Source organism: Caenorhabditis elegans, chromosome I (genome assembly GCF_000002985.6).
Source record: "Caenorhabditis elegans chromosome I".
NCBI lineage: Eukaryota > Metazoa > Nematoda > Chromadorea > Rhabditida > Rhabditidae > Caenorhabditis > Caenorhabditis elegans.
In genome coordinates, this window is record NC_003279.8 from 13,981,384 (window position 1) to 14,003,589 (window position 22,206).

General features: G+C 40.4%; 1 protein-coding gene and 2 pseudogenes across 4 annotated transcripts; all 3 read left to right on the top strand.

Annotated features, from left to right (window-relative positions):
- Positions 1 to 1,842: 1,842 nt before the first annotated feature.
- On the top strand, positions 1,843 to 8,285 carry gadr-5 (TIR domain-containing protein). Of its 2 annotated transcripts, NM_001265335.3 has the most exons (14): positions 1,843 to 2,259; positions 2,306 to 2,943; positions 3,017 to 3,220; positions 3,267 to 3,428; positions 3,480 to 3,602; positions 3,649 to 3,765; positions 3,881 to 3,982; positions 4,025 to 4,192; positions 4,249 to 4,373; positions 4,417 to 4,682; positions 4,733 to 4,887; positions 4,938 to 5,244; positions 6,140 to 6,742; positions 7,809 to 8,285. In NM_001265335.3, exons 2-14 carry the CDS (start codon positions 2,925 to 2,927, stop codon positions 8,203 to 8,205), a joined length of 2,748 nt encoding a protein of 915 aa, NP_001252264.2. In that variant the 5' UTR covers positions 1,843 to 2,259; positions 2,306 to 2,924; the 3' UTR covers positions 8,206 to 8,285. The 2 variants fall into 2 exon arrangements, with proteins under 2 accessions (NP_001252264.2, NP_001252265.2); NM_001265336.3 differs by lacking the exon at positions 1,843 to 2,259 and having other exon boundaries at positions 2,879 to 2,943; positions 4,249 to 4,364; positions 7,809 to 8,283.
- Positions 8,286 to 11,610: 3,325 nt separating this feature from the next.
- Y71A12B.15 lies at positions 11,611 to 14,838 on the top strand (annotated as a pseudogene). The gene is made up of 6 exons: positions 11,611 to 11,770; positions 11,816 to 11,949; positions 12,002 to 12,267; positions 12,313 to 12,757; positions 12,831 to 13,538; positions 14,454 to 14,838. Coding segments are annotated over exons 1-6 (2,098 nt in total).
- A 1,141-nt stretch (positions 14,839 to 15,979) lies between these two features.
- Y71A12B.18 lies at positions 15,980 to 21,589 on the top strand (annotated as a pseudogene). Its single transcript has 8 exons — positions 15,980 to 16,014; positions 16,305 to 16,374; positions 16,429 to 16,692; positions 16,740 to 16,867; positions 18,538 to 18,803; positions 18,849 to 19,322; positions 20,069 to 20,799; positions 21,065 to 21,589. Coding segments are annotated over exons 1-8 (2,493 nt in total).
- Positions 21,590 to 22,206: the final 617 nt, after the last annotated feature.

The window sequence follows — 22,206 nt, forward strand, 5'->3', positions numbered from 1 at the left end:
TTTTTATTTCAAAAAATTCAATTTCAACATTAATGAAATTTTGTGAAATCTGCTAATTGGCATGTTTTTCATATCAGAAACCCAATTGAAATCTATGACTGTTACTGAGAATTTTAAAAAATTGAAGTACACATGTTTTACATATGCAAACTGTTATATCTCAAAAGAAAAAAAACATTGTTTTTTGAAGATACCCAATTACAGCTCGTACTCTTGCAAGTAACTCCACTATATAGACTAGACTACATACGTAATGGTGAATCAATTGGTACACTATTTTTGAGATGAAATCAAAATTTCGTTCCAGTTGCGCCTGTTTTCAGCCGATTTGTCCAAACTTAATTTTCCGTGATATTCACGAAATATTAACAACAGATCGCATTGTAATGTATTGATTTTATGAATGACTATGGCAACAGCACTATTTCTGAGAAGAAATTTAAATTTCTTAGGCTTATTAGATTTTTTGCAATCCAAATATTAGGCCCATCAGTGTGTTCTGTATTTACTCAGCAAAACGTTACAGCCTTTTCACGTTTTTTTCTTGTTTTCAGCAGGCTTGTCCAAACTTAATTTTCCGCGATATTTACAAAATCTTAGCAACAAATAGAATTGCAATAGTCTTGACCTCTAGAGGTCAATCGAAAATTAGTCTTACATGCAAGACTAATAGAGGAAATACGGTATAAGTTTAAGTTCAATTCTAGCGCGGCCAAAATACAACTTGTAGGTCCAGAAACTTATCCATAATATTAAAAAAAATTTAGAATCCAAATCTATGAAAATCCTACCAAAATTCCGTAATTTTTTTTTTGCAAAAAAGTGAAGTCAAAATTTTGACGTGTGCGGCAAATTTGCAAATATTTGGCAAATTCGGCAAATTTGCCGCACACCCTTGATCCAGATCCAGAATACGTAGCTAGCATTTGTGTGAGACATGAAAATTCTTGAGAGAAAAATTCCATAGAATTTTTGAAAGCTAGTTTCCGATGCATTTGCCTGTAGAAGCCGGGGCGTGCTTTTATTTAGTTTATCGGATAGTGGTGAGGTGACAATCTGAAAAAAAAAAGATTTGAAATTATTCAATTCCGTAATAAAAACCAATTTTTTTGCCAATTTTCTCAAAAACGTTTTTTTCTTTCTAAAAATTCAATTTCAACTTTGATGAAATTTTGTGAAATCTGCTAATTGATATGGTTTTCATATCAGAAACCCAATTGAAATCTATGATTGTTACTGAAAATTTTTAAAGATTGAAGTAAATATGTTTTACATATTCAAACAGTTATATCTCAAAAAATTGTTTTTTGAAGATACCCAATTACAGCTCGTACTCCTGCAAGTAACTCCACTAAATAGGCTAATCAAGAAATGGTGAATCAATCGGTACAAAATACACTACACACGGGGAGGCAAAGCTAACGTGCCGCGAGAAAGGCGGCGGGGGGCCACCGCCTCCTATGGTTAAGAATTTAGATTGAATAAACACTTTTAATTTGACTTTTATGCTTATTTTTCTTCGTTTTTTCTTTTTTTTTATTCTTATCGATTAATAAATATTTTTTTCAGCATAAAATCTGAAAACCGCAACGGAAACGCGTCCGACAACACAAAACGGTGCCGAAATCTACAAAAAAGTAGGTTTTTTCTGATTTTCTCAAAAAATCCTCAAATTTTTTTCGTAAAAATGAGCCACAATCTTGAACAGATTGCTAGCTTTCAGAAAATATACCGCTTTAACGGTTTGATACACTAAAAAATATCGAAAAGTCGATAATTGTTAAAATTTGCACTAAAAAAATGAAAATTTTTCCGTAATTATTTTTTTCTTAAAATTTTTTGAATGAAATGTGTTTCATTAGCTTTGTCTAAATTTTTCGATTCTAAAAACACCTGATATCAGTTGCTCAATAGGTCGGAACTATTTTTTAAATAGCTCCAATGTCAGCAAAAAGAAAAGCGTGGAGTTCCAACGCGGCACGTTTAAATTCGAAACGGAAAAGTATGGAAATTCCGGAGGAATTATTTCCCTCGACGGTAATTTGATTTTCTAGCAAATTTTGATAAAATTTATATTTTTCAGAGTACTTCTTCAAAATCGGAACCCAGGGTTCCTCTTCGATGCGACTCCACTTTGGATAATTGTGAAGATGATAAAGAAAGAGAAAAAAAAGGCAATCTGGAACGAAATCTGAATATTTACACTCACGTGGATCGCGCACATTTGAAATGGATTCTGAAATGCGTTCTTTTCTCAAGGTAGTTCGTGACTCAATATTATCATGCAACTGTTATAATTTTTCAGAACTCTACCCAACACGAGATTCCAGAATCAGAAGGCTCCTCATTGCAGTTAAATCCGACTCTTCATGTTTCGTCTGAACCAGGATATGACGTTCCCGAAGATTCAATTTTTATGATACGGAAAAGGATCGAAGAGCGTGAAGAGGAAAAACGGGATATAGCTGATTCATTAAAAATGCGAGACGAGTTTATTGAAGTTTTTCCGGCGAGTTTTCATCGATACAAGACGAAAATAGAATTTTATCAAATAATGAAGTAAATCTTCGAAAGAAAATAGATTGCAAAATTGGCGAACTCAATGAAACTCTCGTCATTTCGAAAAAGTGCGATAATCGACTTCAAAAAGAGATGAAGAAAACTTTAAAAGTAATGGAGGAAGTCGAATCGTTGTCGGAAAATGTTTCCCGGAGGGCGATTGTCAATGGAGCGCGAAAAATGCAACGAGCTTGGCCAGAACCCCGTGACCTTTCCCGAATTGTGACCCCCATGCCAAGAGGAGGCTGACCCATCCAGGCTGCCTATCCTTCTCTCCCACCCCACCTGCCTCCTGCCAAGTCATTAGTCTTGTTCGCTTGTATTCCATTCATTTGATACATAGTGTCTTCTCTTGAAATTGCACAATGTCGGATTTCGACTCAGGTATGGTTTTTATTTTTTCTACTAAACAAGTTTATCTATTATAGTAAGGTTCCTTATTTCTATTGTTTTACAGAAGAACGTCCCACATTCGATGGCTGGAGTTGTCGTCTTGGATTTATGCTGCTCACTTTTAATTTGCTAGTTATTACCGGAATCGCGACCGGTATCTCAAATATGATAAGAATCTGTGTGGACCCTCCCGAATGTAAAACTGGGGAAGTTTATGTGATAATAGCGTTGGTGATCATCTTCCTTGGTTTCATAGGGTTTTTAATTGGTAGGCAATGCTGTTCAGATGCTTGTTTAAGATAAATGCATTTCAGGGTACAATTTTTACAACTGGACCAAGAAAATGTACCTCCCGCTCCTAACACTTAATAGAGCCTCCATTGTTACTTTTGGATTCTTGCTTCTTATTTATCAAGCTATCGATTCCAATGTGTTCCTTCTTTACTTGTACTCCATCAGTTGGGGGCTCATAGCTGGTGGGTGTAGTAGTTCAAGTTCGAAACGTTATTTTCTGTTCTTTTTTTCAGCTTGCTACTTCAATTCCCTTTGCGCTCAGCTTGTTAGCTCTATAATCCCAGAGGAACGGCTCATAATCTTGAACGGGTATCTTTGTATTTTCTTCAGCGGCGCAGCAGGATTTGGGCTTGATAGTGAGGAATTTCAATAGCTGATAATAATATAAATTGCCATTTGCAGGGTTCACCGTCAAGTTGGAATATGGAGGCTTCAAGCTAGGATCTTTCATTTTGTTGGGTCCCCTGGTGATGTCTTATTTGATCACATATATTGTTAGTAAGAATGAACGGAAAGAAGGTATGTTTTTAGAACTAGGTAGTCCGGGTGTAGATCTTCTTGTCAAGGTGAAGCTGATAAATAGGACCCAGACTCAAAAGCAGAGGTCAACTAATAGAAAGCAAAATTTTTCTAGGACACCTGACCCATTGCAACTCAGCTTACCGTCTCCCCCACAAATTGACAAACTCCCTAGCAAACATTGCTGCTGCTCAAATTGCTAGACACATTGAAGATGGTATGCAATTTCCCTATTCAACTTTTCATTCATCTTTTCCAGGCCATTACAAAGATCCTAATATTTTCCAAGAACTGGACACTAAATCTCATGAAGCAATTTTCTCAAAGCTCTTGTTACTGAACCCCAAAGCTTACAAGTTTATAGCAAAAGCAACCCAAATTCAAGAGTCAGTGGTGATTGGGAAAAGAGTTCATGCTCAACATTATTGTAGGTTTTCAAAAGTTTTTTTTTACACGTTACACGTTAAAACATATTTACTTCAGATGCAAGGAATATAGACATTATGACCTCCTTGACCAGTGTGTTATATGGTAAGTCTTTGGCGAAGATTCATAGTTTGGACATTGGAGAATGCCGGTCGCAGTTGACACCAGGATGGGTTAGACTGGTAGAAAACTCTTTCAGTTAAAAAGCGCAATTTTTATGTTCAGATTGGCACCATGCTTCCTTCTCTTCAATCTCTAGACATTAGCAACAAACCACTGAGCAAAGAGGACTTTTCCCAGCTCTGCAATTTCTTCCAAAATCTTCAAAAACTGAATATCAGCGACACTTGTGTCAAGAAGCTTCAAGGAATTTCCAAGTTGAAAAACCTAAAAGTTCTTTCGATGAGAAACTTGCAATTCCGAACCGCCACTGATATGCTGGACTTGTTCAAGTTGAAAGGCTTAGTCGCTTTGGATGTTTCTAGAGACATGTAAGTGCTATAGATTTTCAAAATTGCCTATTCAAGCCGTCTGCTTTCAGTGCTAAAGCGAATATAAAAACCATCCGGCAATTTGTGGAGTGTGGAAATGTTCTACCGAGCCTGACATTCCTAGATGCCTCCGGAACAGATATCAATCAGGATTTGCTTGACTCCCTAGAATATCAACCCAACCTACAGAAAATTCTCGCAATTGGTATTCAAATCATAGAGGTGTTAACACTTTTTCATACGTTTGCTTTTCAGACACCGATCTCCAGGACTCTAATACTCCCAAAGTTTTGAATTTTGCAACTCTAGAGACAACCCTGAAAGCGCTTGCTCATTATACAAATCTAAAAAATTCCGCAGCTACGAGAAGGTGTCTAGCGAGTATTAAATCACAATTTAAAAAAAATCATGATGATGGGGAGCGATATGACGTGGTCAACTGCCTAAAGCATGTGATAGAGGCTATTGAGACTTTTAGCCCCGATGGTTCGTTGGATGTTAATACGATGTGGAGTGGTCACACTTATATACAGGGAGTAATGTGTTTAACGGAAATTTCAATGTAAGTGTTTTTACTTCCAGACATCTGTCCAGACTGCACTGTGGATCTGGTAGTCTGCTACAGCATTCGGTGTTCCCACTAGGCTCTAGGCCACTTCCAAGCCGGGGACTGTGACCGATAATGGCACGTAGTGTCACACTGTCCCGGGACAGTGGGATCCCATAACGGTATGATCGACAATAAATGCGGGAATCGAGACGCAGATTTCTCAACCAGTGTCGCACGGTGAACAGCGTAAACAGCGTGCCGACGTCACACTTTTCTGAGCGAAAAATTCCCGCATTTTTCGTAGAGCATACCGTTATGGGACAGTCTGACACGACGTGTGAAACCATGATTTTATTCGAAATTTCTGAGATTTTCTAATCCAGTTTTGGGCTACTGTAACCTCAAAAACCTTTTTCATCGATTTTCAGCATTTTCAACCGAAAAATCGAAATTTTTAATACGACTGTAGCCTCAAAATTTCGACTACAGCACGTGGTGTCAAAGTGTTTTGGTTTAATCTCCGAGAAATGCGGGAGAAGAGACGCAGACTTTTCAACCGATTTTGCATGGTTAAGAATGTGCTGACGTCACATTTTCCTGGGGGAAAAATTCCCGCATTTTTTGTAGATCAAACCGCAATGAGACAGGCTGACATCACGTGTAATGGTTGAATCTAGCACGTGGTGCCAGGCTGTCCCATTACGGTTTGATCTACAAAAAATGCGGGATTGTTTCGCTCTACATATTGTGACGTCAGCACGTTCTTTTCCAAGAAAAATCAGTTGAGATCTGTACGTCTTTTCTCCCGCATTTTTGTAGATCTACGTAGATGAAGCCGAAACAAGACACTCTGACACTACGTGGCAGCACTCGTGGCTACCAGTATATTATCTTTCTTAAATTTCAGAAACAAATCCCATCTATTCCATCAAATCGATGCTAAATTAGTACTTGAAATGCTCCTGGTAGCATCCGAACGGCTAACAATTCTCAAGTCGTCGCTCTCACAGCATCCTTGCCAAGAAGTATGGGAGGCCATTGAAAACCTAGTTGAACAAGAATTCGATTGGCTCGACTACGATCGCATCGGAAAGATTTCAATGCGTTTCGCCTTCAAAGTCGGTCTACGATCTGATTGGTTCGAACATCAAGCAATGCCTGTCGTTGATATGTGCACAGAGCGCTCGCCAAGTCAGGATTTCAGGGATTTCCCAGCGCGGCTACACACTAAATATGTGATTGATTTGAGGAAGCAGGCAATCGCCGAACGAAATACAAGAGAATGTATGTCGCTTCTTAAAATTTTGCACTCAACGACTTTGGACAGCAAATTGGAATGTGAGGATATACTTGAGTGCAAGAGATTTTGCAAACTAGTGTGGTGTTTGGAGAATGGCGAATCGGATGAGCTTCAGCTAGGAGTACTACGAGTCATAAGAAATATTATTGTGGTGCACAAGTCGTCGAATTTCACGGAGCGTTTTACAAATGTGGAGTACACCGTTTTTCAGTAAGTTTAACATGTTTCCACATATTAAAGGTGGAGTAGCTCCAGTGGAGAAATTGCTTTAAAACACGCCTATGGTACCACAATGACCAAATATCATAGTAAAAAAATTCAAAAATTTTTCTAAATTTTATATGATTTTTTGAAAATTGAAAAAATCTCAGTTTGCGTCGAACTCATTTGAACCTCCCGCCAAGTGATTTTATCAATGGAGCGCGCTTGCTCATTTTCATTTTTATTTATTGTTTTTTTTACGAGAAAAATGTGAAATATCGATTAAAAATCAACATTGAAGCGTAAAAAGAAAGAAATAACACATTTTAAACAATGTGGACCCTAAAATATTTTAATTCAGATATTTACGCCTTTAATGTTGATTTTTAATCGATATTTCGCATTTTTCTCGACTTTTTCGTCAAATTTCCGGTAAAAATACACTGAAAACATGAAAAATCGGTGGAAAATAAGAAAAAAAAACAATAAATAAAAATGATAATAAGCAAGCGCGCTCCATTGATAAAATTACTTGGCGGGAGGTTCAAATGAGTTCGACGCAAACTGAGATTCTATTTTCAAAAAATCATATAAAATTTAGAAAAATTTTTTGAATTTTTTTACTATGGTACACTCAAAATAAGAAAACTGCGTGGCGTGTACTGCAGAAAACCTCAAATTTAGGCCCCGCCTTTTTCTCGTCCACTCACGGAGAAAAGGCAAAAATCCGGGGACCAACCAATATCAGGCCGCCGACATCCTACGGGTTCCGCGCGTCGCTATGTTTAACTCACAGCGGGCGGAGACAGCTCGCCACGCCCACATCGAGTTAAACGCAGCGGCGCGCGGAACCCGTAGGATGTCGGCGGCCTGATATTGGTTGGTCCCAGAATTTTTGCCTTTTCTCCGTGAGTGGACGAGAAAAAGGCGGGGCCTAAATTTGAGGTTTTCTGCAGTACACGCCACGCAGTTTTTTATTTTGAGTGTATTTGGTCATTGTGGTACCATAGGCGTGTTTTAAAGCAATTTCCCCACTGGCGCTACTCCACCTTTAACAACGTAATTATCTTTCTAGGCAACTCCTCATTGACTGGACGTCTAACAAAGCTTATAATATCTTCACAATCATTGCTCTCCGCATTTTCTTAACGGAAAAAGACTGGACTCCCTGCGAGTTCGCCGATGAGGCCAACGATCTTCTCATCGATAGATTCCAATTCTTCCAACCGACCGAGATCACCGAAGACCTTGAAATCTACATGGGAACCGTCGAGAAAGTGCTCAAAAATTCGAAGCTTGATGGACCAGTCCTCTGGGCGCTGCTGACACTTCAGATCTTAGCAGGGAGGAGTAAGGAGAATGTGTGGACTATCAGAGGACAGCCGGAAATGCTAAAGTTTATTGGAAATCCGAGAGTTGCGTCCGAAGCCGTGAGAAATGCCACCGAATCATTGTTGGAGTTAATAAATTGATTTTTAACCGTTTTATTACATATCCATTGTTTTTGTTCAATGTTCACTTTTATTATAAAGCATCAACATTACGAAGAACCTATGTAGTTGGCACGTTTGAAATCATAAACGTACGTACCATTGAACAATATGATGGCACATGACCCCCATCTCTCCGACACCGCCTGTTTCTTTTGTCATTCCATCATTAACCTACACTCCCCCCCCCCCCCGCGCATTTTTATTGTAAGGTCATCTATTGTTTTTCTCAACGTAACACACAAATTCTGCAGTATGCCGGATTTTAAAGGTATTTTTCTGCATTAAAAACTATGAAAACTAAGACTTCAGCTTAGAAATTGTATAATCGCTAAACAAAATTTTCAACTACGAAAATGTGTAAAATTAGAAGGAGATGGTTTCATCTGTAGACAAAAATTTTGGAAAACACCTGGTTTTGGAGTTACCGGCGAAAATCTGGAAAAAGGGTGTTTATTGAAACTTGGACTTGGCTCGTTTCAACTGACTGTTCCTCGCTTGTCTCTTTGAGTGTACCGGCCACGACTAGGGCATTTGCCATTCGGTTAGCAACAATCCGGCCAGTTCGCATGACGCCATCACCGCAGTCAACCGGAGCATTTGTAGTTTTAGTGGCCTTCAGTGATTTAATGCAGTTCCAGAGGACTTTTTGGTTCGTTTTCTGCTTAGCCTCCATCGCTTCGACCTTCTGTCTCCATTTGTCGCGCGAAGCTTCCTTTCTTAGACGATCGATTTCCAAAGTCAGCAGTTTGATTTCACGGTCCGTCGGATTTACTTTTTGTTTGCCGGTTCTCTTCGCTATTAGTTTCCTGATATCTTTGGATTCGCGGCCTCTTCGACTTTGGAAGGCACCTTGCGGAATAGCCTTGGCATACTCCTTCCTGGCATCAATCTACAACTTAGCCGTGGATCAGAACAGGCACCCGGATGCGTGGAAAGCTGCTCACGTCATTATGCTTCCGAAACCAGGCAAGGACCCATCGATCGCGGCCAACTTTCGCCCGATCTCCCTGATATCACCACTGGCCAAGGTCCTGGAGAGGCTGATTCTGAAGAGAATCCAAGCTCACATTGAGTCCCCTCCACATCAGCACGGTTTCAAGAAGATGCACTCGACGACGACGGCCATAACTGAGGCCATCAACACGATCACGGGTGGAATGAATGGTAAAAGGCCTGCAGAGAGATCCATCATGGTATGCCTCGACCTGAAAGCTGCATTTGACACCGTCTGTCACAACAAATTGTTCGTGGAGCTCTCGGAAACAACGGCTGAACCAAAACTCATCCGCTGGATCATCGGCTACATCTACAAAAGAAGGATCAGGACGATCTACGACGGCCACTGGTCCCGTTGGAGGACTCTACGCGGAGGAGTGCCACAAGGTGCAGTATCCAGCCCATCCTTGTTTTCATTCTACACTCGGAACACCCCCACTGGAAATGATGTTGAGATCATCCAATATGCTGATGACACGTCGACGATTGTACGCGACAAATCTCTGCACAAAGCCGCAACAACAGCTCAAGCCCATCTGGTAATCCTAAAGGATTACTATGAGGAGCGGAAGCTGACGATCTCTGCAACCAAATCCACATGCACTGTTTTCACTGCCGACACGAAAGAATTCAAAGTGAACCCGGACCTACACTGGGGACAAGCCAGCATCCCGACCACTAACGAGACCAAACTACTAGGAGTCCATCTTGACACCATGCTCTGCATGCGCGCTCACAGAGATGCACTCAGGAAGAAGCTGTCCAAACTCAACAACTTGATGAAAGCGCTCTCAGGAACAGATTGGGGTTGCTCAAAAGAGCTCCTACTGAAAACCTTCAACGCCATCGTCAAACCAGTCGCCACATACGCTTCCCCCGCCTGGGCTCAACTCGTTAGTGACAGCAGCTGGAACAAAATCGAAGTTCCTTATCGTGCCATTCTCCGTACCTGCAGTGGTCTCACCAGTGACTCTCCGATCAGCACATCTATGAGGAAACGGAGAGACTTCCTCTTCGCGAAGAAATTGAGCTCCGCAAGCAGCAATTTGCAATTGCAGCACTGAACACCCCCCGGCCACCCAACCAGAGACCTAAAAGCAAGAAGACCTCTTGAGAGGACGTCCAACAGGCCCAGAGAGCCGCCGCTAGACTATCCGAGCAGCACCACCAATGCCTGGACAAATCCCCGCTCAACGACCAAGGCCATTCAGAAGTCCAATCACCGTACCTTCGTCAATAACTTCCTAAACAGCAAGAAGCCGAACAACGTACTTGGACGCCCCGCCCCCGCCATAAATGGAGAGGAAAGCTCCTTGCCGCGAGGAACAAGAGTGGAGCTGGCCAGAATCAGATGCGGTCACTCAACCATGGTCCCAAGTTATTTCGCGAGAATCAACAACGACACGGTGCCAGCCTGCAAGAAATGTGGCGATGTCACAGGGAATGTGGAACACATGCTGAAATGTTCTATCCAACCCCCGCTCACTCCGTCTAAACTGTGGACGGATCCAAAAAAGGTGGCAGAGGCACTAGGCCTCCCCACCAAAATCTTCGATCCAGGCGGATCTCAATGATCCAAGGACCTCCAAGGACCCCTCGTGGTGCTTTGCACCACTACTACTACTACTAATGCACCATAAATGGTTCGCGTCAGGGCTGTGCGGCAACCGGCAATCAAATTGACGGTTTCCGAAGTTTTCAGCGTTCGACAACTTCGGCAACTGCCAATATCAGTGCTAAAAATTTTTTAGCTAAGAAAAAACATTCAGAAAGCACTGTAAACGAAAATAAACGACTATACTTTTCTCCAAAACGCTCTAAAATATAATTTCAATAAAAATATATATGTTTGACCAACGCCAACACTTTTAAACTTGGTTGCCGGTTGCCTCAAAAGTTGCCGAAAGTTTTAGGGTTCGGCAATTTCGGCTAGTGCCGGTTGGCAAAAATCTGGTTTGCATCTCAGTCGATGCACCATGTCTAATAGACAGGACCGCAATGGTTCGCTCTTCTCCTTGTCTCCCCTTATTAATCTGACCTTTTCCTGCACCCCTATTCCACCATCTGTGTCTCTCTACCTCTTACAGTCTATTAATTTTTGTACTAGATAGTAACATTATTTTTTTGTTGCTGCTCGAGATTTTACTTTTTCCAGACGCTACCCGACTCAAAAAATGATCAGCTCACTAGCTGATCTTGCAGCTGAGGCTGTCACCAACCGAATTCGACTAGTTAATTATTTATTATATTTCCAATTCTTATTAAAAATTTAATAACGATTCAGAATTATATCCTCGCGAAGATACGCGCAAATTTGACAATCAGTGTAGTAACTTGATTTACGCAAAGCTCATCTCGAAATTCAATTCTGTAGAGTTGACTTCTGCGATGCTTACCTATGGAGATCTGTTCAATGTGACAATAGTCGACTTGAGATCAATATCTATCGACATAGATCTTGTAAAGTTTCTTTACACGCAGAAGCTAGAGACTTTAGTGATTGGAAAGCTCGATGGCTCGTGCTCAGACAAGTTTACAAGCGGAGCTGGTGAGTTCTTAAAAATTGCCTGCAGGTTTTGTACAGCTTTTGTAGGTGTAACGTTAACTTGGAATATCGTCGGTCTTCTGGAACATATAATCAAGAATAATAAAAACACACGCCGAAGCCTACACTATCTGGATGTATCCGGATGCGCAACTTTTTTCCAGAATGGATGGATTCCTAAGGTAGGTGGGAAACTTTTTGAAGGATATGGGTTGAGTTCTGCTGTTTTTCCAGCTTAGAGTGTTGCTTCCCGCTCTCCGCACTATCTGTCTAGAATCTCGAAAGTTTGCGGCAAACGAGTTTCCCAAGTTCTGCAAAAGCTTCCCAAACATCCGTTTTTTGGATGTCAGCAGCACCAACGTCAGAAGCTTGGATGGGATCTCGAAGTTGCGGAATCTTCAAGTGTTGTGTCTAAGAAACTTGAATTTTGATAGATATAGGGATATGATGGATCTGTTTGGATTGAGAAAGTTGAATGTTCTGGATGTTTCCAGGGATTGGTAATATTTAGCTAATCGTGTATCAGTTTATCTAGTATGCTTCAGGCCAGACAACTACCGACAAACTATCAGATACTTCCTTGCTTGCGAGAAGGTGCTTCCCGAGTTGAAATTTTTGGATTGTTCGTCAGCCTACCTGGACGAAGATCTCTACAAAGAACTTGCACAATCCCATCCCCATCTTCGAAAGATTTCTCTCCTCGGCTGCGCTCAAAACTTGCCAGTCATCCCGAGACTTAAAGTCCTAGGCACCCAAAACTTCGACTCCAGCATCGAGACTTTATCTCATTACCTAAACTTGAAAAGGGAGTATCCTGTGCAAATATGTCTCGGCGAGATCTTTCTGCAGTTGAGGAAGCTGAACGAGAAGAATCTAGACTATGATGTTGCAAAATGTGTGGAGTTATTGGTCGAAGTCACAGTGGCATTCTCACCGACCGTACCGGGTCGGATGGCTTGTTCAAATGCAATTGATTGTTTGGTGGAATTGGTAATGCAAGTTATATACTTAATTTATTTTATAGCGCTAGACCGTCCTTGTTCAAAACTCTCCAAATTTTCAGTAACAAGCGCCTGCACGCACACGAGACCTTCCAAATATTCGACGCCTTTGCGAAGTATATTGTGGAATGTTCAACATCCCCAGGCTTCGGGCTACTTGAAACCGTGTATAACGACATTGAGCGGCATCGTCCTGATATATGGAATGACTTCGCTAATATGCTGTTGCCTATACTGCAACCGTTCGATCCCGTTGTGTTAAATGGTATGGAGCATCTCAATCACAATGTGTGGAACGGCATCGAGCGCCTGGTGCACATGGATCACGAGTGGAGTCACGAGAAACTTGCCAAGATTGCTTTGGTATGTGCCCAACCTTATCAGACTGCACCCGATGCTCGTGCGATGCGGATTCTCGAGCAATGCATCACAGAGCAAACCATTAATTTTGTGCTCACTGGCGTGGAAAAGTGGTACAGCGCCAAGCGTCTAGTGAACATCCTGAGTGTCGCCGTCGGAAAACAAGACTTATCATTATGCCTGAGGATTCTAGAAGCATTAGACAAAAACACCTTGATCACTGAAGACAGGAAGCATAATTTCAATGCGGTGGGTTGGAATCTTTTAACAACCTTGATTCAGTGGATAGAGATTTTTGATTTGGAGCAATGGCACATTGGGATTCTGCGGGTTATCAAGAATTTGGTCTTGCTGTCAAAAGGCGATTGGAGGAATAATTGGTTCTTATCTAACGAGTTTCGAGCTTTTCAGTGGGTTTTTTTGGTACTTTTGTACTTCCTCGTTTTGAAATCAAAGGTGGAGTAGAGTCGAATTTTTTTTGTTTTAAATGACAGAAAATGGACCCTAATAACCGAATATAACTGTAAAAAAAATTAAAAAAATTATCTAAATTTTTTATGATTTTTTCAATTTTGAGAAAATCAAAGAAACGGCTGACGAAATTTGAATTCCCGCGCAAATGAGTGACGTCATTTTTGATATTTTCGCGTTTTCTGGCTGAAATGGTCGATTTTTCTCGATTTTTTCTTCTATATTTGATTTGAAACATTGTTTTTCAATTATGTAACCACTTTCCGTTTAAAAAACTTTAAAACCCTAAGGAAATCGCCAGAAATGTCAAAATTGGCCTAAAATCCGCAATTTAATATTTTTTATTAATTTTTTTTCAAGATAACTATTTTAAACAATTGACAAACAATGTTTCAAATCAAATATAGGAGAAAAAATCGAGAAAAATCGACGGTAATTCAAATTTCGTCAGCCGTTTCTTTGATTTTCTCAAAATTGAAAAAATCATAAAAAATTTAGAAAATTTTTAAAATTTTTTTACTGTTATTTTCGGTTATTAGGGTCCATTTTCTGTCATTTAGAGCAAAAAAAAATTTTTGACTCTACTCCACCTTTAAATTAAAATAAATTATTATTCATTTCTTTATTTAAATTGAACGTTTTGTGCATTCTTATGGGGGTGTGCACGAAAAATGCAAAAATGTTTTTTTTTTGCATTTTTCTACATTTTTCTACATTTTCTACATCAGCCGACAGCCCACTTCACATGCTGAAGGCGAGAGACGCAGAGAGATGTGTCCCCGCAGAAAAATGTAGAAAAAATGTCGAAAAATTGAGTAAACATGCAATCCTCTAAAATCGTCTAAACATTCTAGAAAACTCCTCAACAAATGGGATTCCAACCGTGCTTACCTCGCAGCCACCATTCTGGCTCTAATTTTGCAGTCTAAACAGAAACCAGAGGAATGTGATTTTTGGAAACCTGCCAACGAGGCAATTGTCAAAAAGTTACCAGACCTCCTAGCAGCTCATATAACTGAAGAAACCGAAGTCTACTTCACAAATGACACCGTTCCAAGTGTTCTAAGAAGAACTCACGGAGATGGGATCATCCTCTGGGCTCTGCTTACCACAAAGATCTTTGCTCAACAAGATGTGAAAAACTCCGAGAAAATCCAAAAATCAAACTATTACCGTCGTGTTTATGCTACTGCCAAACTCGTGTTGTCAAAAATGCGTCGAAAAATATCATGTTTTTGATGAATTGGTAATTTGGAAATTTCAATTCGGTATAATATCTCAGGAAATGTATTACTTTGTGAATAAAGATTTGTATTTTTTTGACCTAATTTTCTGGGCAGTTCTAGACTACAAACCACAGAAGTGGCTGAACGTTTGAGCCATTAGATATCTTGTAACTGTGAGGGGTCCCTGGCTGCTCAGAAAAAATTTCTTAAAGTAGCGCCAGTGGGGAAATTGTTAAAAACCACTCCTTTGGTCCTAAAATGACCAAATATCATGATAAATCTTTCCAAAAAATTTTTGAAAATTTTTTATTTACTGTCAAAAAGTGGCAATTACTCAGTTTTTGCCACTCATAATTTTGGAAGTCGACCAAAAAAAATTGTTTTTTCGACATTTTTTATGTTTTAATTCTGTTTAAATTATTTGTATTAAAACATTGTAGGGGTCGACACATGCGACATTTCTTAAAATTTCCTCAAAAGCTCGTTTTTTTCAAAATTTTGCAAATTTGCCAAAACTTTGACCGGAAATTGTGAAAAATCTAAAAATTTTTGGAGTGTTTTATTATGATATTCGGTTGTTTTGGATCATTATAAGTGCATTTAGACAAAATCCCCACTGGCGCTACTCCACCTTCAAACACCGACTTTCACGCGCGGCGCCCTATCGATGCACCATGTCTAATATCGCGTCTCTGTCGATGCACCATGTGTCCGGTATCAAAGGTTCATATCCACGTGGTGTCAGAGAGCCCCATCACGGCGTGATCTACAAAAAATGCGGGAAACAAGACGCAGAGTTTCCAACTGTTGCCTAGGCAACAATTCCCGCATTTACTGTAGATCAAACCATGATGGGACAACCTGACGCCACGTGCGTATCTCAGTCGATGCACCATGTTCAGTATACTTGTAAGGGTCCCCTTTTCTCCTCTTATTCAGCTGACCTTTCCCTACATCCCTTTGTCTCCTCTTCTTCTCTGCTTCCTCTCCGCTCATCTTTTGGTGTCTGCATCTCTCTATCTCCCTCTCTCTCTCTCGGTCTCTCACAAAATGTTTATATTTTTGTTTTCCCTGCTATTAACTATATGAATTGGTGTTTTTTTGTTGATTTTTATTGAGAATTTACTCCCAAATTTGAATTTGTATTTTTTCAGAAGTTACATGAAAAGTTATTAAGTAAATTGAAGAGGTGAGTTCCAATTTCTATTCAGAATTTGAATAAAATAGCTGAAAATTAACGTTTTCACGTTTTTAAAAAAATATTTTTTGTAAAAAAGTTGTACAAGGAAACTTTAAGTAACAAAGCAAAACCGAAATTGTAAACTACTTTTTTTTTGGTTTTTGTAGATTAAAAAATATCAAACACTACAAAATGTAAAGTTTGGAAAGTTTCCCAGAATTCTTTGATGTTCTTAACATCAACTTCATCTACGTATATATACCATACTTTTGCAACACCTCCCAAAATTGATTTTTCAGAACGAACCTGACCTGGTCAGATCGCTATCCGATCTTGCAGCTGAATCGATCGCCGTCAGTCTTCAGAATGGTATTTCTCTCCTTGCTATCAACTTTTTCTTTAAAATATTATACATTTTTACAGGATCATATCCCCGAGAAAATAATTCAAAATTCAACTCTCGATGTAGCAACTTGATTTATCAGAAGCTGATATCAAAGTTTAATTGGGTACAGTTAACTTCTGCAATGCATACCTATGGAGATCTGTTCAACGTGACAAAAGTAGACTTGAGGTCCACATTTCTCGATGAAAAGACTGCAAGGTTCCTGCAAACTCAGAAGTTGAAGTCCTTAACTATTGGGACGCTCAGGCCATCATTCAGAGAGTTGTACACAACTCGGAACGGTAGCAGCTGCAAGATTGCTGTAGCACCGATAACTTTTTTATTTCAGATAGACCTCGGAAGTTGAAAATTGTGAAGTTGCTGGAGCGGCTAATCCAAAGAGGGTCAGGTCAAGGGCTACGTTATCTGGATTTATCAGCATCCCACACGCTTTTGCAAGAAGGATGGATTTCTAAGGTAGGTATTTATGTGCCTATATCCCTAATCGGCAAATTCGGCAAATGCCGGTTTTGGAAATTTCTGGCATTTTTGGCAATTGCCGGATATGCAAATTTCTTCGGCAATTTCTGGTTCTGGAATTTTCCGGCAATCGGCAATTTTGGCAATTACCGGTTTTGGAAATTTCCGGCAATCGGCAATTTTTGCAATTGCCGGTTTTAGACATTTCCGGCAATTTTGGCAATTTCGGCTTTTGCCGGTTTTGGAAATATCCGGCAATCGACAATTTGGGCAAATGCCGGTTTTGGAAATTTCTGGCAATTGGTAATTTTGGCAATTACCGGTTTTGGAAATTTCCGGCAATCGGCAATTTTGGCAATTGGCGGTTTTAGACATTTCCGGCAATTTTGGCAATTTCGGCTATTGCCGGTTTTGGAAATTTCTGGCAATTGGTAATTTTGGCAATTTCTGGTTTTGGAATTTTCCGGCAATAGGCAATTTTGGTAATTTGGTAATTGCCGGTTTAGCAATGTTCCGGCAATCGGTAATTTCGGCAATTACCGGTTTTGGAAATTTCTGGCAATCGGCAATTTTGGCAATTGCTGGTTTTGGAAATATCCGGCAATCGACAATTCGGGCAAATGCCGGTTTTGGAAATTTCTGGCAATTGGTAGATTTGGCAATTACCGGTTTTGGAAATTTCTGGCAATTGGTAGATTTGGCAATTACCGGTTTTGGAATTTTCCGGCAATCGGCAATTTTGGCAATTACCGGTTTTGGAAATTTCCGGCAATCGGCAATTTTGGCAACTGGCGGTATTGGAAATTTCCGGCAAACCGCAATTTCGGCGATTGCCGGTTTTAGACATTTCCGGCAATTTTGGCAATTTTGGCTATTGCCGGTTTAAGAAAATTCCGGCAAAATTGGCAATTGCCGGTTTTGGAAATTTCCCGCAATTTTGGCATTTGCCGTTTTTGGAAATTTCCGGCAAAATTGGCAATTGCCGGTTTTGGAAACTTCCGGCAATTTTGGCAGTTGCTGGTATTGGAAATTTCCGGCAAAATTGACAAAAATTGGTTTTGGAAATTTCCGGCAAAACTGGCAATTTCCGGTTTTGGAACTTTCCAGAAATTTTGGCAGTTGCAGGTTTTGAAAATTTTCGGCAAAATTGGAATTGCCGGTTTTGGAAATTACAGGCATGTTTGGCAGTTGCCGGTTTTGGAAATTTCCGGCAATCGGCAATATTAACAATTGCCAGTTTTGGAAATTTCTGGCATTTTTGGCAATTGGCGGATATGCAAATTTCTGGAAATTTTGGCAATTCCCGCAATTGCCGGTTTTGGGAAGTTCTGGCAATTTCGGCAATTGCCGGTTTTGGAAGTTTCTGGCATTTTTGGCAATTACCGGTTTTGGAAATTTCTGGCAATCGGCAATTTCGGCAATCGCCGGTTTTGGAAAATTCCAGCAATTGGCAATTTTGGCCATTGCCGGTTTTGGAAATTTCTGGCAATTTCGGCAATTGCCGGTTTTGGAAATTTCCGGCAATCGGCAATTTTGGTAATTTGGTAATTGCCGTTTTAGCAATGTTCCGGCAATCGGTAATTTCGGCGATTGCCGGTTTTAGACATTTCCGGTGTTGATAAACAGCGATAAAAGTCAAATTTTCCTTGCTTTCCATTTTTTTTTAGCTCAGAGTAATGCTCCCAGCTCTCCGCACCCTCTCTCTAGAATCTCATAAATTTGCGGAAATCGAGTTCCCAAAATTCTACAAAAGCTTCCCGAACCTCCAAACACTGGATATCAGCAGCACCAACGTCAAGGACTTAGACGGAATATCCAATTTGCGGAATCTTCGAGTTTTGTGTCTAAGGAATTTGGAATTTGATAACTATACGGATATGATAGACCTGTTTGGATTGAGAAAGTTAAGGGTTTTGGATATTTCTAGGGAGCGGTAGGTTTTAGGTTATTGCTCATTAAATAAAAAAGTGTGCTTCAGAGAAGACAACTACCGAAACACCATCAGATACTTCCTTTATTGCGAAAAGATGCTTCCTGAGCTGAAATTCTTAGATTGCTCCTCCCTCTTCTTGGATGCCGATCTCTACGAAAAACTTACAAGGTCACATCCTCACCTCCGAAAGATCTCAGTTCTCGGCTACACTGAAAACTTGCCCCAAAACCCCGAGACCGCAAGGCTTACAGTCCTAGGAACCCAAGGCTTCGACTCCTGCATCGAAACCTTGACTCACTATATAAACGTGAGAAGGGGTTATCCTGTACAAGTATGTCTAGGCGAGATGCTTCGGATCTTAAAAGAAATGCACAAGAAGAATCAGGACTATGATGTTAAAAAATGTGCTAATTTGCTGGCTGAAGTCACAGTGGCACTTTCAGAAAACGGAGTAAGATCACATCCGGGAACTTTTTTGGCACGTCCAAAAGCAATTAATTGTATAGTGGAGTTGGCAATGTAAGTTGGACTAGGTGCAGTTTGGTTTTAGTGTCCCGGATTACTTATATCTGGAATTTGCATGAGTTTCCAGGCGTCGGCGGCAAACAACTATAGTCCCTGAACACCCTAGTTAAATATATTCATGCTGAATCCTAATAGGAGATAGAACGTTTATGGGGATTTAGTTTCAAAATAATAAGAACATCAGAAATAATAATATTCGAATACGCTGAAATACAACAAAAGAAAAATGAAAAAAAAAATCAAACTTTTAAAAACGCAAATTTCGAGTTTCCTCCAAAATGAGATGTTCAACCAATCAGCGATTCGCTCCGCCCACTTTTCAACCAATCAGGCGGAGTGTGCGGAGTTCGAAGTCGCTGATCGGTGCGAAAGTGGGTGTGGTTTCAAATTTTGGAACTTTCGCGATTTTTTCATGTCTCTTTTGTAGTATTTCAGTATATTGTAGGGCTCCCATGAGATCGCCGCAACGGCGCCTGCGCCGGCCTCACTACGCCACCAACGCCGCATGTATAGTGCAGCGCGGAGCTCCGCACTACGTTGCGCACACGTTTACGCCAAGCTGCGGAACCCAGAATGTGTCGGCCGCTTCCAAAATGTCGGCGTGAGGCCCGCGTTTGCGCCTCACACTCAACTGGGAGCCCTAGTATAATGGAATATTTTGAGTATTTTAAAACTAAATCACCATTTTCCGAACTCAACCTTCAAGAGTATCCTTAAACTAACGCTATACATACTTACAGAAACAAGAACATATTTACACTCGGCATCTCCCAAATGTTTGACGCTTTGCTCATATATGTCACGGGTCGGTCGACATTCCCGGATGTCGAACGTCTTAAGATACATTTCAAAATCATTGAACAACGCGAACCCGGTAGATTTTTTGGATTTCAGCGTCTCAGTACCGAAGAGTTTTTGCACTTTTTGATGCAGAAAGTTAATCCCGAGCCCATGGACCGCTAATTGTAAAGGAGACATTAAATCCCAATGTATGGATTGGAATCGAGCGTTTGGTGAACTTGCATCACCGGTGGTGTCCCGAGAAACTTGCCGCGCTTGCATTGAAATGTGCCGAACCTTCACTGATGAAAAATGTGATCGATGCTCGTGCGATGCGGATTCTCGAGCGATGCATCACAGAGCACACAATCCATTTGGTGATAAAGAGCGTGCACAAGTGGCGCAGTACCAAGCGTCTTCTGAACATCCTGAGCGCCGCCGTCAGAAAGCAAGATTGCTCATTGTGCATGCCGATTCTGGAAGCTTTGATGAAAAGCACATCGAGTTACGATATGTATTCCTTCGATTGGCTGGACTATGAAGAATTGAAAACCTTAATTTTTTGCATAGAGATTTTTGATTCGGAGCAAGTGCACATTGGGATTCTGCAAGTTATGAAAAATTTGATCATGGTGCGGAAGTTGAGCTGTAAGAATAACTCTTTCACAGCCAATGAGTTCAGAGCTTTCCAGTGAGTTTATTAAGTTTAAGGATCAAAGAATCTAAGGATCTAAGGATCTAAGGATCTAAGTATCTAAAGATCTAAGGATCTAAGTATCTAAGTATCTAAAGATCTAAGGATCTAAGGATCTAAGGATCTAAGTATCTAAGTATCTAAAGATCTAAAGATCTAAGGATCTAAGGATCTAAGGATCTAAGGATCTAAGGATCTAAAGATCTAAGGATCTAAGTATCTAAGAATCTGAAAAAAATATTCTAACCCCCAAAACTTCCAGAAAACTCCTCAACAAATGGGATTCCAACCGTGCCTACCTCGCCGTCACCATCCTGGCTCTCCTCTTACAATCCTGTGAACAAGGGCCAGCGGAATGCGATTTCTGGGCTCCTGCCAATGAAGCAATCGTCAAAAAGTTCCCATACCTCCTCGCCGCTGATATCACCGAAGACACCGAAGCCTACTTCACAAATGGCATCGTTTCCCGGGTTCTTCAGAGAACCCACGGCGACGGGATCATTCTCTGGGCTCTGCTGGCCACGAAGATTTTTGCTCAGAAAGATGCCAAAAACGCCGTGAAAATCAAAAATTCAGAGTGTTTCTATTTTCTTCATAGTCCTGTATCTAAATCTAGCACCGTTAAGAATGCGTCGGAAAATATCATGTTCTTGATGAATTGGTCATTGTAATTTTATATTTAATATCTAATATCTAATATCTAATATCTTATATCTCAGGGAGTAATATATAAGGATCTTTGTATTTGTTGTATAAAAGTTTGTAAATAAAGTTTTAATCAATAATGCAGATTTGCTTATTTCCAGTACAGGTATAATATCCTAACGTTTAAGAAGTATTGGTTGATGCATAAACTACAAACTAAAAAACCTTCTGTGCACCTACACCTGCCTGCCTACCTCGGTTTTTGTGGGATGCTCAGTTCTTGGTGCCCCAAGGAACAGTTACAGGTCCCCTTCTTTTTATATTGTTTTTGAACGATCTACTCCTATCCATACCCCCTTCTATTCAATTTTCTTGTTTTGCTGACGATGTGAAAATATTCAGTCACGATCCAATTGAACTTCAAAGCACAATTGATCTCATTGTAGATTGGTCTATGAAAAATCAGTTGCCGCTTGCTCCCACCAAAACGGCCCTACTCCACATAGGAACTCAAAACCCTAGGCATAATTTCATTATTGACTCCCTACCCATCGTCCCCAGTTCCTCTGTTAGAGACCTCGGGCTTATCACCGACGATAAATTGTCATTCAAATCGCATATCAATAGAACCTCTTCCCTGGCACTTCTTAGGGCAAAACAGATCCTAAAATCCTTCCCCTCTGGCTCCATTAAATTCTATGTGAACCTGTTTAAAACGTATGTCTCACCAATTCTTGACTATGGGTCCCACATTTACTC

Excerpts from the sequence above, each read along its gene's own strand:
- gadr-5 (NM_001265335.3), top strand. Across the intron at positions 3,429-3,479 it reads CAGTTGGGGGCTCATAGCTG|CTTGCTACTTCAATTCCCTT; the intron begins GTGGGTGTAGTA and ends TCTTTTTTTCAG. Across the intron at positions 4,374-4,416 it reads CACCAGGATGGGTTAGACTG|ATTGGCACCATGCTTCCTTC; the intron begins GTAGAAAACTCT and ends TTTTATGTTCAG.